Genomic DNA, 15,498 nt, shown 5'->3' with positions numbered 1-15,498 from the left:
CAGTGTTGTCACAAACCCTAGTGTGCAGTACACAACCCCGTGCAATTAAAAGAACCCACTCATCCTATAGTAGGTGACCAGATGTTGGCCACACGAACACGTGCGTAACCCTAGTTGCGGATATAGTAACGTGCAGTATCATTGGACAAAATAATGTGACTATGTGTCCCAGTTCACCCAGCTGCAAATGGGTACCTTGTGAGGATGAGGCTGTGTGATACCTTGCTGCTTCTAACAGGTTGAATGAGTTGAATACTCCCCAGGGAGTTGAGTTGGTTAAAAATCAAGAATGTCAGAAAAAAGACATCCGTTGATCAAGGGAACACCCCAGAGCCTTGAGAATGTACTAGTTGCGTGGATATGTGCGCTATATAAGTATCCTATTATAATGCTCCTTATACACTCAGTTTCAATAATATCAACGTATTGATAGTTCCCTGTTTTATTAACACAACTTCAGCACAATCTGAACACTTCAAACAAAACTACGTTCACAAATAAACCCGAGAGCAGTTGTGTAGCTATAGTTCTCCCAGGCCCAGCCGGAGAAGGTCGGGTACTTGATAGGGTTCACCATGCCGATCCGGTAGTTGTAGGGGTAGGATGGGGACGTGGGTTGAGCCGGCCCCCATGTGGTGTACGAGGCGGTAGTGGACAGGTCGACCCAGTGCCACTCCGCTAGCGCCATCACATAGTAACCCCCGGTCCAGTAGCCGTACGAAGGGTAAGTCGTCGCTGAAACCGACGTCGTCAAATGTGATTGACGCCATACAAAGCAACTTTCCCCTGTATGGTGGCCACTGGTAAATAATCGAGTCTGGATCAGAATATCAATAGCTGACACTATGAACCACGATCAACACAAACTATTCACCGGGTCTGACTGTGAGTGCGAGCGTAGGCCTATAAATAATCGAGTCTGGACCAGACAAGCCAGTGATCAACAGCATGAAAATCGATCTACGCAAATTGGTGAGTGAGTGAGTGAGTTTAGTTTTACGCCGCACTCAGCAATAGCCCAGCTATACGGCGGCGGTCTTTAAATAATCGAGTCTGGACCAGACAATCCAGTGATCACCAGCATGAAAATCAATCGACGCAAATCCCATCTAATGCCTGACGCTTTAGTCGAGAAGGAATCTAATCTGATAGCGTCCATTCGGGTGTCTGGAAATGTTGTTAAACGCCGCACTCAGCAATAATGCAGCTATATGTCGGCAGTAAATAATCGAGTCGGGACCAGACAACCCAGTGATCAACAGGATGAACATCGACCTACGCAACTGGGATACTATAACATGTGTCAACCAAGTCAGAGAGTCTGAACACCCGATCCCGTTAGTCGCCTCTTACGACAAGCATGGGTTACTGAAGATCAATTCTAACCCGGATCTTCACGGGGGAGACAAGCATGGGTTACTGAAGATCGATTCTAACCCGGATCTTCACGGGTGTCTTACATTTGATGCAGACACATGTTCCATCAGCTGAAGTATATAGCACCTTTACAGATGACCGGAACTGTACGTAGTATGGTAATGTGACATGTTTATAATGTTTGAGCACCTGCATACAGATTACGACGACATGTTAAAATACTCTGTACAAGTGTACACTGTTTATCACTATAAAATGCACTGTCCGAGAATGACTTCACCGTGTTGTCACTTCGTGTCTTGGATGACCCTGACGTAGTTCAGAGCAAATCTACCTGCACGTGTTGTGGCTTTCGGCAAATTGTAAAACGCCCAGATAATGTGATAAAGTGATAATGTTATAAGTCCATGGACGAGACTTTTTAATATCGCTCTAAATTAGCCGAATTAAGTCAAAATTACTGGAATTATGTGTCGTGATACTTATTAACATATATTCATTCATTTACAACATCCAAAACATGAAATCTGTGAGAAACTAAATAGTCTCGCCCATGGGCCGACCAGCGAGTTTAAATTTGAAAAGATATTCATCAAACTGCATGCTTAATTTTGTCAAATTATTTGTCAGAAAGTGGCCACAGTGCGGAGAGTTTCTGGACTTTTCTGAGTCCGAATTAAATTGTGTCGTGTTGATTTCAGTCAACTTGAAGCTGAAATGCATTGTTACCAGCGTCCAAGTACCTCACCCACAGATACCAGTACACTCACAGTTGATAAGCTTGAGTTGTGTGACGAGGAAGGCTTGTTCCTCCTGTGAGTTGACCGACACAAGGTCCGCCCCTCTCCTCTGGCAATCCTGTCTGGCCTTTGCCCACGTGACTGCCCAGCTGGCGATGTAGTAACAGCTGTGGGGGCCGCTGATGAACGTCGGGGGACACGCTGGCAATATGCACATGGACATTAATTAAGCAACACCTGTATTTTCTAGAACAAAAATCATGCTAAAAAGCAAGATGCAAAATGGTAATAGATCATGCAGAACAATGCTCTGTTTTCTTAATTCATAGGATTATAGTGAGTGGGTGAGTGAGGTGTGTTTTGTGCCGCTTTTAGCAAATTAATATTCCAGCAATATCGCGGCGGGGGACACCAGAAATGGGCTTCACACGTTGTCTCCATGTGGGGAATCGAACCCGGGCCGTCGGCGTGACGATCGAACGCTTTAACCACTGGGCTACCCCACCGCCCCCTTAGAATAACAGGTTTCTGAATTAGGTATTGCTTAACTGTGTTACACGGAACAATACAAACTACCAATATTGAAAATAAGAATACTATAGAGTCCCTCCACCAATTCATTTGCAAGATTAAACGATTAGATAACACAGTCTAAACCAAATAATGAATAACAATTACCTTAACAATAAGTAATGAAAAGTAACTGCAAGACCAAACGTTTTTACAAAACACAATTGCCTCCAAGCTACATAGCTCTTCAGTTTATAATTAATCACACCAAAGAGCACCACCCATATGCCATTGCACAGTCGGACAATACTTGACACTCAGTGATTGAAAATTGAAAGTCAAGTTACACGACAAACGGTTTGGTTGATGATCTGTTTTGCCTGAAAGTAAGACTTTAAAGTTTGGACATGGTTGAGATGTTTCCGCCAAATATACGGTGATAGACGTTATCAATTCACATTGGTTTGTTTCTAAGTGGATTCATGGTACCCAAATCGTCCAATCGCATACGTTAGTTTAACAATACCGATAATGTATTTATGTATTTTCAGAAGCCGGAAATGTAATGTCCGAATCCACATTTTTCATTTTTTTGGCAAGTAGTAAAAGAGCATTTTGCCACACAACTTTCTTGGCCTGAAACTACCAAATTACGTAACTGTAACGTCATATGTCATCTCAGAATGACACAATTGACAATAAATGTTGTGTGAAGGATGCAAGTGAGTGAGGCTTTACACCGCTTAAGAATTCATAATATTCTATAAATATCACGGCGGATAAGCCAGAAAAGGACTTCCCATATTACACCATGTGTGGACAGAAACCTGTTGTTCGGCCTGACGAGCGAACGCTTTAACCACTAGACTAACATATCGTCCCTGACGGATCACACTCACTATGGGCACCAGTTCCTGAGTTCCCCACCCCAGGCTGTGTCCCTAGAGAATCTAGACACAGGCGGTCGTTGCAGTCACTCCCTGAACAACACTGGTAGCAAGGTCGAGGGGCTGCAGGGTCATCATCGAGGTCAAGGTCATTTATCTCCCTTCGGCCAAGGATACCGAGAACGGCTTCGGCATTCAAGTACAAATCACATCTCTGTTGAAAGACGACATATGTTAAAAAAGAAACGGTTGTTCTAATATATTTCGGAACGACTTATTAAAGTTTATAAATCTCTCAGGAATCTAAGACAATCGTTGTACAAACAAAAACACACAGATAGGGAATATGTTTATATTATGATTTGACAAACTAAACTGGCAGGTACAGATAAAAGAAAATTTACGCTTAAACATTAGATTTGATCCACAGATTACAAAGGTTATGAAAACATTACATATCTGAACAATTCCCGAAACACGGTCAAGTTTTGTGACAGAACACAACGGTGATATCTCTATGAACTACATTACTGTATATCACTGCTGTAGGCAACTGACACAGCCGCGGATCAAAATAGACAAACACTTCTCTAGTTACATATTTTGTCAACCATTCAATCTCATGCTGTTAGTGACTGACTGACTGAGTTTGGTTTTACGCTGCTTTTAGCAATATTACAGCAACATCACGGCGGGGAACACCAGAAATGGGCTTCACACATTGTAACCTTGTGGGGATTCGAACCCGGGTCTTCGGCGTGACGAGCCAACGCTTTAACCACTAGGCTACCCCACCACCACTGCGGTTAGTGAAATCTTGTTTTATTTACTGTAATGTAAACTGTCCATATAAATATGAATAAACAGTGATGGACAAAATACGCTACATCACCATCGAATGACCATGACTTGCTGGTTCCATTACCAGCCCTCACTAAACATGGTTGTGGGCTTTCATCTGCACGACAGTTTATGAACCAAAGTTCACGGTCGTATGGCCACATACCGTCTTTTCCTCACATCCCATCCGGAATTTCTGGTTCCCGTTGCTGTCGGTGAATTCCTGGGTGAAGCAGACCTAGGGACGGAAATGTTGGTGCATGAGACTCCCTGCCAGACAGAAGGCAGTATAGACTTGCGAACCTATATGCTTGGCCTGCTTGTTGAAGTACCCATAGTGTGATTGGGTTGGTTTGTTGTTTTACGCCGCACTCAGCAATATTCCAGCTATATGACGTCGGTCTGTAAATAATCGAGTTTGGACCAGACAATCCAGTGATCAACAGAATGAGCATTGGCGTACAGTATTGGGATACGATGACATGTGTCAACCAAGTCAGGGAGCCTGACCACCCGATCCCGTAAGTTGCCTTTTAAGACAAGCATGGGTTGCTGAAGATCAATATTCTAGCCCGGACCTTCACGGGTCACTCATGGTTTGAACCGTCATAGAAAGCTAACGAGGGATGTTAAAGAGTGTGGATCTTTGTACACGTACATACAACGGTGCTGCAAACAAGAACGTTCCACAGCAATGCTGAAAATGTATTCACCTGACAACATGTTCACAAAAAGGTTTTGGTGCGTTTGATATGCAGTTGTTTGCCAATTCAACGGTAATATTGAAATATTGTTCACCTGACAACATATTAAAGCATTGCACATTATCCGTTCAATCCCGGACAAGCAGGACTCACACATATATATTGAGCTGTCCATAAGAAAACACAAGCCAACAGTGAGTGAGTGAGTTTAGTTTTACGCCGCACTCAGCAATATTCCAGCTATATGGCGGCGGTCTGTAAATAATCGAGTCTGGACCAGACAATCCAGTAATCAACAGCATGAGCATCGATCTTAGCAGTTGCTAACCGATGACATGTGTCAACCAAGTCAGCGAGCCTGACCACCAGATCCCGTTACTCTTACGACAAGCAGGGGTTACTGAAGATACATACGTACTAAAATTAATGAAATTTCAAGGAAGTATTATGATTTTAGGGACCGCCTCCGTGGTATAGTGGTTAGAGCGTCCGCCCGGAGAGCGGAAGGTCGCGGGTTCGATCCCCGACCAGGTCATACCAAAACACGTTAAAATATGGTATTTGTTGGTTCCTGACTGGCGCTCGGCATTAATGGGTACAACAAGGACTGGTCGGCCCGGAGTCAGTATAATGTGTCTGAGTGGGGTATTCATGTTTCACTGCGGCATGGTATCTCAGTGGGCTAGCACTATAAAACCAGGTTCAGTCTGGGCTAGTACAAGCAGCCGCACATACACATACACACGCATGCACGTCGTCATATGAGCGAAATATTCTCAAGCACGACGTTAAACCCAATTCCACCACCACCATTATGATTTTAGGATTCAAAGATTTTAGAGATATACAGTTTGGACCAGGTTCCGGATATTACGGAAGCTACCTCTCCCTGTCCACACAACGCCCACTTGTTACAGGCGAGAGGCGAATCGGCTCCATGACACTCCAAGCACCGAAGACCTGGGAACAATAATGTTACGTGAGTTTAGCAGAAAGACCTAATATAACATTGATGAATTAAAACAGCGACATTCGTTACGCATGGGTTATTTCGCTAAAAGATACTGGTTCTGTTTTGCCACTCCAGTTAAAACTCTAAACCCTAAATTACATCAATGTAATGTGAATGGCGAATTGCTCGATTCTAAATTTGGTATGACTTTTTCTGTTTTTAGATAATAATGTAATCAAATAATATGTCTTTTAACATGGACTTTGTACTTGGAATGCTTATGAATGAATACTTGATCTCGTCGCTATATGGCTGAAATAATGCCGATGCGACGTAAAGCCCAACTCAACTCAACTGAACCCCCAACATACATCTGTAGCACTTACTGCCATCTCGCCTCGCCAATGCGGAAGCCTGGTGCAGCACCACCACTATCAGAACCAGCTTGACCTGAGGAGAGAAGAACCAGAAATATTGAATCCTTGAATCCACACTAAAGTAGCATTACCAGTGACTTCGCCACACCAAGGTTGCATTATCAGCATGTGTTTTACAACATACAATCTGTTCTCTCTGGCTTGGGGACGCTGGGAACCATGACCATGCCAGTATCATTTGTTCACATTGTTTATTCAGTGGATATGAGTCACACGCACCTGTGTATCTCCCAAGAAGTCTGTTCACTGTGTAGTGATAAGCGATATATGTTTATATGTTTAACCCTCACAAGGCCCTAAATCTGATTTATGCACCATGAAAATATCAGACAGATGTCTGTTTCAATTATAGTACACTTATTAACATCCATAACGTCATTTACATTGGCTCATTAGGCAGAAACCCGACGTTTAACGATGCCGTGCAGAATTGCCTTTCATGGTCGGGTTCGTGGGTTCTATGCCTGGTTTATGCCGACAACGCTCCATGCTGCCTGTAAAATCCTTCGCCCCTTCCATCCTGAACACAACACATGTAATGAAACAGTTGCCATTTCTTTCTCAGCATCAGCAGGTTGTGTCCATCCAGTTCACAACTCCATGAATAAAGGTGTGTGAGTGAGTTTAGTTTTACACCGCACTCAGCAATTTTCCAGCTATATGGCGGGGTTCTGTAAATAATCGGGTCTGCACCGGACAATCCAGTGGTCAACAGCATGAGCATCGATCTGCATAATTGGGAACCGATGACATATGTCAACCGAGTCAGCGAGCCTGACCACCCGAAAAGGAAACTTAAGGTTCTTTGCCGCTCTGGTGTTCACTTGACATAGGTTTAATGAACTTAATGCATCGTTTTTGTTTCGGGACTATGTTCGATTTACGGGTTGCAAAGTTTTCAACTTACATTAACGGGGCAGTTGGGTAGTCTTGTGGTTAAAGCGTCCGTTCGTCACGCCGAAGACCCAGGTTCGATTCCCAACATGGGTACAATGTGTGAAGCCCATTTCTGGTGTCCCCCACTGCGATATTGCTGGAATATAGCTAAAACCATACTCACTCACTCATACATTAACCTGATCCGATATCACTGAAATACTGTTCGAGTTGCCTGTTATACAAGTCATGCACACAACAGGATCAGGACACAGCAGACGGTCTGCCTATCAACGCTTGGTTGCGACTCCTGACACATGGACTGTCTTTCATTGAAGACCATGAAACAAGACGTATGCCAATCAAAAAACACATACAAGTCAACACATAGGCCACACATGATACTCATATGTAATATAGGTGAGTCACATAATACACATCGGAGATCAAAGGAAGCAAATTAAAGAGGTAAATATGTATGTAAACCTTACACTGTAATCCATACCGCGAGGAGTTCTTATCTCGGCCAGGAGACTGTGGGTCAAGCAGCAGCTGTCTGGTACAAGTTGGAGATAACATCTAGTTGGATATAGCCAGTGCATTATCAGTGGTCATAGTCGTGATAGGCCACGCGCAAAGCAAAAGCAAAACCGTTTTTGTTGGTAATACTTTGTGTAGATTCACATACGTTATATGACCCATCAGAGTGTGAATCGATGGTTCATTGGTTCCCTGGTTGGTGGGTAACTTGGTTGGTAGATTGGTTAGTAGTTTGGATGGTTGGTCGGTCGGTCGGTCGGTTAGTTGGCTGGTCGGTCGGTTAGTGGGTTGGTGGCTGGCTGACTGGTAGGTAAGATAGTTAATGGGTTGGCTGGCTGGTAGGTTGGTTTGTTGTTGGTTGGAGGGTTTGTCTTGTGACTCGGTTGTTGCTACGGTGTCGTGCCCTTGTACGTAAGTGGAGGCAAAGGCACTTTTCTCGATCGGGGGAGTTTTCCATTAGAAAACACGAGGTTCGTTCATTGAAAATCAGTATTGGCGTATATACTGCTGAAAAAATGCAAGGAAACTATTGGGTAGAATGTAGATACCACGCAGGTGCATAATTACAACACAGTGCTTTCAGGGTACCTCACAACCGTTCATACAATGAAGCTGAGAGTTGGTCTTCAGCAACCCATGCTTGTGGAAAGACGACAAACGGGATCGGGTGGTCAGGTTCGAATGACATATGATGCCCATGCTGTTGATAACAGCATTGTCTGGTCCAGACACGATTATTTACAGAACGCTGCAGTATAGCTGGAATATTGCTAGTGCAGCGTTAAACAACAAGCCAACCAACCGGCTAAAAAATGCCATAGTACATTACATGTGTCTTGATATTATGAGTCTGGATGGAGATTAGATTGCCCGACCGCCAACATTCCTTTGTCCCCAGGTGTTGCGGTATTTCCCTAGGGTACGGACGAGGGTCACAGCCTCCAAATGACAGAGGACATTCCCGCAGTTAAAGTTCACCCCATTTTAGGCGGTATACCTGCCCGTTCCAGGTGAGGACATATCTTGACGTTTTCTTTAAACATTCTAAAATTTCGTTCCAGTCGCTTGGTAGTTGTTATTTGAATGTAAATGTTGAGTGTTACCTTAAATTGAGACTTAATTTGAGGGATACACTGACATGGTGTGAATAAGAAACGATTTAAACAATTTTATCAATCTTAATGTAGGTCAAGAAATGAAAATGTCCATTTTCCATACTCCAAACCCAGCCTCTCGCCTTCACGTTGTCCCCAAGGTAACTTATGGTAGAGGTTTTACCTTAACAAGGTAACAAAGTAAGGCAGAGGTTGGTTTTCGTGTTTATACATGGTCAATATGTAGAGTCAAGAGCGAGTGGGGATACTAGCATTCTTGATAAACTGTGTCATTCATCGTCAGTGAAGGAGAGTACAGGTAGTATTCCCTTCTGTAAATGATATACAAGATATAGCCATAGACTACTGTCATAAATATCACTAGTACATGAAAACATGTAGAAATGTTTTTTTTATAGAAAAATCAGCTTTTATGGGGATACACTGTCCCACGAAGTCTTCATTCTGATTTCAGTAACCCAACGCTATCTTCCCACGTAACAACATGCCGCGACAACAACTATCTTCGGCGACTGCTGTGTTGATTATGTGCTGTGTCTATATCGTTCATGGGCAAGAGGTGGACACAAAACAAGGCCAGTTGAGAGGAACAACGCTGGCTGTTCTTGGCAAAAATGTGGACGTGTTCCATGGCATACCATTTGCTAAATCTCCAGTAGGGAACCTCCGCTTCAAACATCCTCTCCCACCTGATTCTTGGGATCCAGAGATCCTGAACGCCACTACAGAGAAACCTTCCTGCCTTCAACCCAGGGACATCTTCAGCTTCCCAGAGGACTACCGTAAGACTCCAGGCAACCTCAGCGAGGACTGTCTTTACTTGAATTTATGGAGGCCTTCGAACATCACACAAGCTTCTAAACTGGCAGTCATGGTGTTCATATATGGCGGGGGATGGGGCATGGGGTCTAATCGACTGGGTTTATACAACGGGCAGTATCTCGCTGCTGAGAATGACGTGATCCTTGTGTCCATCAACTACAGGCTTGGACCTTTGGGTTTCGGATACTTGGGTCCTGATACAATGCCTGGCAACATGGGTTTGATGGATCAGAGGATGGCCTTGAAATGGGTCAGCGATAACATTGCCAATTTTGGTGGTGACGTCGACAGGGTAACTATATTTGGAGAAAGTGCTGGTGCAGTCTCCGTCGGTCTCCACCTTCTGTCGCCTCTGTCACGTGACCTGTTCACATACGGTATACTGGAGAGTGGGTCTCCCGTTCAAAATCTAGGTCGCCATGTGTATCAAGATCACAACACGGCACGGTCATATGTCAGATCGTTTGCCGCCCTTGTTGGCTGTAATAACAGTACGGACGCTGATGTCTTCAAATGTCTGCAGAATGTGGAGTCTGGGGCGATCACGCCCGCCTTCGTGGAAGGCCTGACCCGAGGAAGAGCTCATGCACCTGTTGTAGACAAGTATTTCTTGCCAGACGACCCTCGGACGTTGATGATGACGGGTCAGTTCAAGAGGACGAACATATTACAGGGTTGCAATAAGGATGAGTCCACTGTTCTCATGTTACCTCTAATGACCAACTTCACACGGGACGGTTTGACCAGGGAAAAGTATTTAGAAGTCCTGAAACCCTACATAAGATTCTCCGGACCGGAATCTAAAGTCGAAGCTTTGAGATTATTCTATGAAGATATGCATGATCCACTGATCCCTATCAACTATGTACAGATCCTAAACAACATCCGGGATGATCTGGAGTTCATATGTAGAGCTGTCGAATTCTGTTCGTTCTATTCGGAACACAATGATACCTATATGTACAGTTACAACCACCGTCAGTCCAACAGCAAATATCCAGTATGGATAGGAGCGACACATACGTATGAACTCGAGATGGTTTTCGGCCTCCCTCTTGACGCGGCACTGGGATTCGATCAGGGTGAGGTGGACCTCAGCAGGAGTATCATGACCTACTGGACTAACTTCGCCAAAACAGGGTGAGTCGAACTACAGTCAAACTGTCGAACAAAGGTCAAACACCGCTCTGTCAAACTTTGATCACACTCACGGTTGTTTGTAATGGCTGCTCGGTCCATGCGTTATTTTAGTTTAGTAGTGAGTGAGTATGGTTTTACGCCGCTTTTAGCAATATTCCAGTAATATCACGGCGGAGGACACCAGAAATGGGCTTAACACATTGTACCAATGTGAGGAATCGAACCCGCGTCTTCGGCATGTCGGGTCATAGCTTTAACCACTCGGCTAACTCACCACCCCTTTAGTTTAGTAATAGCTTCGGGTTGATCGAAGCTCGGATAACACGACGGATTTAGATTTTGAGGTAATGTTTAACACTCTCCGACAATGATTTATTTACTATTAACGTTATAATAGCATAGAAATATCTGGTGGTGACATCATTCACCCACAATACTTAAGTCCCGAGGGTTATTACCCACAAAGTGAGTGAGTGACGTCACATAGGCAATATTTCAGCCATATCGTGACTCCAAAAAGTTATGAACTAATAATGAATATATTTAAACTTATTAAAATTTGTCAGCAAAGGACACTATAACAAGTAAATATGACCAATTAATTAAAACTAGTCCATTGACAAATTCATTGACAAATGCTAAATCATTTCAAAACAACACAATTTAAAATCGGGCTATAGCTCGCCAGTAACTTAAGGTAGATCACCATGGTAGGGACTGATTTAGGTCAATCGCAATGCTTAATACCCAGACCCGGAGATAGTAAAACGTAGTCACTGTATTCACTGTTAGGCTACGTATTGCAATGTTGTTTTTTTATCAGAACCGGTATATAAAAATATAAGAAGTTTTGTGATTATGTTTTGGGTTCAACTTAAAAGATACACACAGGCTTTCATTCTCACTGAAGTTTTCCATTGTAATTAACTGACAAAACAGCTTACTTTACATGCAATAGTGAGTGAGTGAGTTATTATTTAACGTCACATCGGCAATATTTCAGCCGTATCGTGACGAGAACATATGTGATATTGAAATGGAATATACGTATACTATAAAAACCTGTCGACGAAGGACAGTAAAACAACTAGAATATCACAATTACAACTAAAACTAGTGTGGAAAGTAAAAACGGAAAGTGGAAACTGATAGCACTATTTGGACAATACAATATAAAAACAGGCTATAGATCGCCAACAAGTGAAGGTAGATCACCATACTTACATGCAATAAATCTAATATAAAAGAAAATGAAATCACTCAAAATCAAATCTAACATTTATTTTTAAGGCTCTGCATGTACAATCAATGTCAAACACTGGAGCGCCCAGTATATCACAATCCGTATCGGAATACGGGTACAAAAGTCGCAATATATGCAATACGATTTATTTGCCAATACACAGCCCTAATCTTCAGATATTCTCTCACAAACTCTACTTTACAACTACGTAAACATTAGACATTAACCCAAAATCCCTAAATTAAAGTATCGATATCTAACAGAATTTAACTTAACGTTTATAACCTAGCTTCCAGCATCATGTTGCATTTGGTTATTTTGTTATTTCAAACGTTTCCCATTCTGAACCACTTCAGAGACCCCAATACGCCCGTTTCATCGAGAAGCACGTGGGGAGTGTTTAAACAACCTAAGGCTCAGTACATGACCTTAGATGTCGGTGACCTCGCAACCAGACAACGCCTACATCATCAACAGTGTAACTTCATCAACAATATATTACCTCTGGTTCCAGAAAACAGCTGTCAAGACAAAGGTACGTGTAGTTCCACGTGACTGTGTTGCCCGACACACTTACATTCGAAGTTGTATACTTAACGGTACGTGAGTGAGTTTGGTTTTACTCCAGTTTTAGCAATATTCCAGCAATATCGCGGCAGGGGTCACCAGAAAAGGGCTTCACGCATTGTAACCATGTGTGGAGTCGAACCCGGATCTTCAGCGTGACGAGCGGACGCTTTAACCACCGCCCCCTTAACGGTACGTGTAGTTCGACATGATGTTGTCGGTGTTACTCCCATTCAGCTGGCTATATGCTTCTGTCAGCGACGTTTGCATGCTTACACAAGTGGTAACTTGTCTTTCACAATGCCGTGAAGATCCGAGTTAGAATATTGATCTTCAGTAACCCATGCTTGTCTTAAGAGGCGACTAACGGGATCAGGTGGTCAGGCTCGCTGACTTGGTTGACACATGTCATCGGTTCCCAACTGTGAAGATCGATGCTCATGCTTTAGATCACTGGATTGTCTGGTCCAGGCTCGATTATTTACAGACCGCCGCCATATAGCTAGAATGTTGCTGAGTGCGGCGTAAATCTAAACTCACTGACTCACTGTTTTTCACAACAGAGCGTGATATTATTATTACAACGTTTATCTTAAACTGTATCTCTATCGTTAATATAGTGTGTTTGTTTGTCAGTCTCGCTAACTTGGTTGACTACGGTCATTCTAACCTGGGTTATCAGGTGTAATATCAATATGACTTAATGGTTTTATGTAAGTCAAATTTTATACCTTAACATAAGACTATTTACTCCTATTTATTACCATTCTTAAAGATCACCCAGACATACGAACAGCGTGTTCATACCTTTTAAAAGAATTTGCTTTGAGATAAAGCATAAATATAGCATTATCTATATGTAAATTTGTTTCATGGATTGCTGCTGGCAGATTAACATCATCTGAGGATTTGCATATTCTTTTGTAGACGCTACACCGGCGCCGACCTCACTCTGCACAAACGCCAGTCAAAGATCTTCATATACACGTATACTTCATATCATGGCGCTTATGACTGGTGTCCGTCTTATGTGGCTCCTTCTGTCAATGAAGCTGCAGTTTGTGTAGACAGTTAACCGGTGACTGGTCCTGGCTACGTCATAGTAGCTACTGGACAACTCACAGTAGAGCAGGCGTGGCTGTTCTTGATTCACTGTGTCGTGCGTTGTCACAAGACAATAATGGTTAAACTTTTAAAGTAAGCCTATACCCAACTGCATGTATAGTTACGCAATGAACAATTATCAATACAATGATAGTAGCGCAGGAACTCATTGTAAACCATACAAACATTAATTAAAAGGTCACCACACAACGTTGTGACCTTCATGCACAGCTCTTCACTGGTGTCCTCAAACAGATATGTTTTGCTGAGGGTGTGAAGTCGTGATACCCTCCATTACTGATCTAATCTTTATTGGCTTTTCTGATGGTGTAATGATTGTGTATTTCCATTAGGGCTGGCTATCGATATACATCATAGAGATCGATCCTCGTCAGATGAATATCGATCGATTATCGATAAATATTGGAAAAGTAACTTTGAGCGAAAATGGCTAACAAATCTGACAGAAATGAGTGATGAGTTGTTGCATATGGATGCTTGTATTACCAACAAAAGGCTGTCCTGAACTTATACTTTAGAAGGAGTCCATTAATAAAGACCTAACTATGTGTATTTTCTGAGGACATTTTAACATTATTTCATCACAATACTTCATGTACGATATTATCGTTTACATAATTTTCAACCCGTGAAGATCCGGGATAGAATTGATCTTCAGTAACCCATGCGACTAACGGCGACTAACAAAAGGCGACTAACGGGATCGGGTGATCAGGCACTATAACCTGACCCTGTGTGTCACTCTACCAAAGGATATAGGTCACTATACTTTGATCCTATGTGTCACCATACCCAGAATCGTAATGCAGGTCACTGTGTCTGGCTCTGTGTCACCATTCAAATAATACACGTCACAGAAACCTGATTTTCTATGTTCTCAGTGACACAAACTGTCATTATGACGACTGTCTAGATGTAGCGCTTGGTCGTCACTGAGGTGAGGTGAAAACGTCGTGCTTGAGAATATTTCTCTCATATGACGATGTGCATGCGTGTGTATGTGTATGGGCGGCTGCTTGTACTAGCCCAGACTGAACCTGGTTTTATAGTGCTAGCCCACTGAGATACCATGCCGCAGTGAAGCATGAATACCCCACTCAGACACATTATACTGACTCCGGGCCGACCAGTCCTTGTTGTACCCATTAATGCCGAGCGCCAGTCAGGAACCAACAAGTACCATATTTTAACAAGATTCTCTGCTTCGCCACAAGTGACCGCCTGACCCTCCTGCAAGAAGTGGACACCCTCTACATGGACGGCACCTTCTACTCCTGTCCTCCTCTCTGGGATCAGCTGTACGTCATCCATGGCCTAGTCGGAGGGAAGATGACCCAGTTGGTCTTCTGTCTACTGCCGAATCGTCAACGCCGCACCTATGAACGCCTGCTACGTCTCCTGAACGACAAGATCCAGCAGACAACGGGATCGCCCCTTCAGCCTGATGTCATCCAGACGGATTTCGAAATCGCTGCCATCAACGCTGTTGAGACCGTCTTCCCCAACTGCGACGTCCGTGGATGCTATTTCCACTACAGCCAGGCTCTCTGGAGGAAAGTACAGAACCTCGGCTTCAGCGAAGCCTACCAGCAGGATCCTGAGGTCCACAGATGGGTCCGACGA

At 43.3% G+C, this 15,498-nt stretch overlaps 2 protein-coding genes across 3 annotated transcripts; one reads left to right on the top strand and one right to left on the bottom strand.

Moving 5' to 3' along the window:
- Positions 1-426: 426 nt before the first annotated feature.
- On the bottom strand, positions 427-7,887 carry LOC124284367 (C-type mannose receptor 2-like). Of its 2 annotated transcripts, none has more exons than XM_046720451.1 (7): positions 7,815-7,887; positions 6,397-6,460; positions 5,942-6,018; positions 4,521-4,592; positions 3,527-3,728; positions 2,148-2,318; positions 427-735 (listed from the first exon to the last, which is right to left on the bottom strand). In XM_046720451.1, the coding sequence occupies exons 1-7, from the start codon at positions 7,824-7,826 to the stop codon at positions 476-478; spliced, it is 858 nt and encodes a 285-aa protein (XP_046576407.1). In that variant the 5' UTR covers positions 7,827-7,887; the 3' UTR covers positions 427-475. The 2 variants fall into 2 exon arrangements, with proteins under 2 accessions (XP_046576407.1, XP_046576409.1); XM_046720453.1 differs by lacking the exon at positions 7,815-7,887 and adding an exon at positions 6,572-6,634.
- Positions 7,888-9,462: 1,575 nt separating this feature from the next.
- LOC124284358 (cholinesterase-like) lies at positions 9,463-10,944 on the top strand. Its single transcript, XM_046720445.1, has one exon. The coding sequence runs from the start codon at positions 9,463-9,465 to the stop codon at positions 10,942-10,944; it is 1,482 nt and encodes a 493-aa protein (XP_046576401.1).
- The last annotated feature ends 4,554 nt before the right edge of the window (positions 10,945-15,498 follow it).

This window comes from Haliotis rubra, unplaced genomic scaffold (assembly GCF_003918875.1).
Source record: "Haliotis rubra isolate DU_JTF1 unplaced genomic scaffold, ASM391887v1 Scf335, whole genome shotgun sequence".
Lineage (NCBI taxonomy): Eukaryota > Metazoa > Mollusca > Gastropoda > Lepetellida > Haliotidae > Haliotis > Haliotis rubra.
This window is presented reverse-complemented; position numbering and strand designations above follow the sequence as displayed.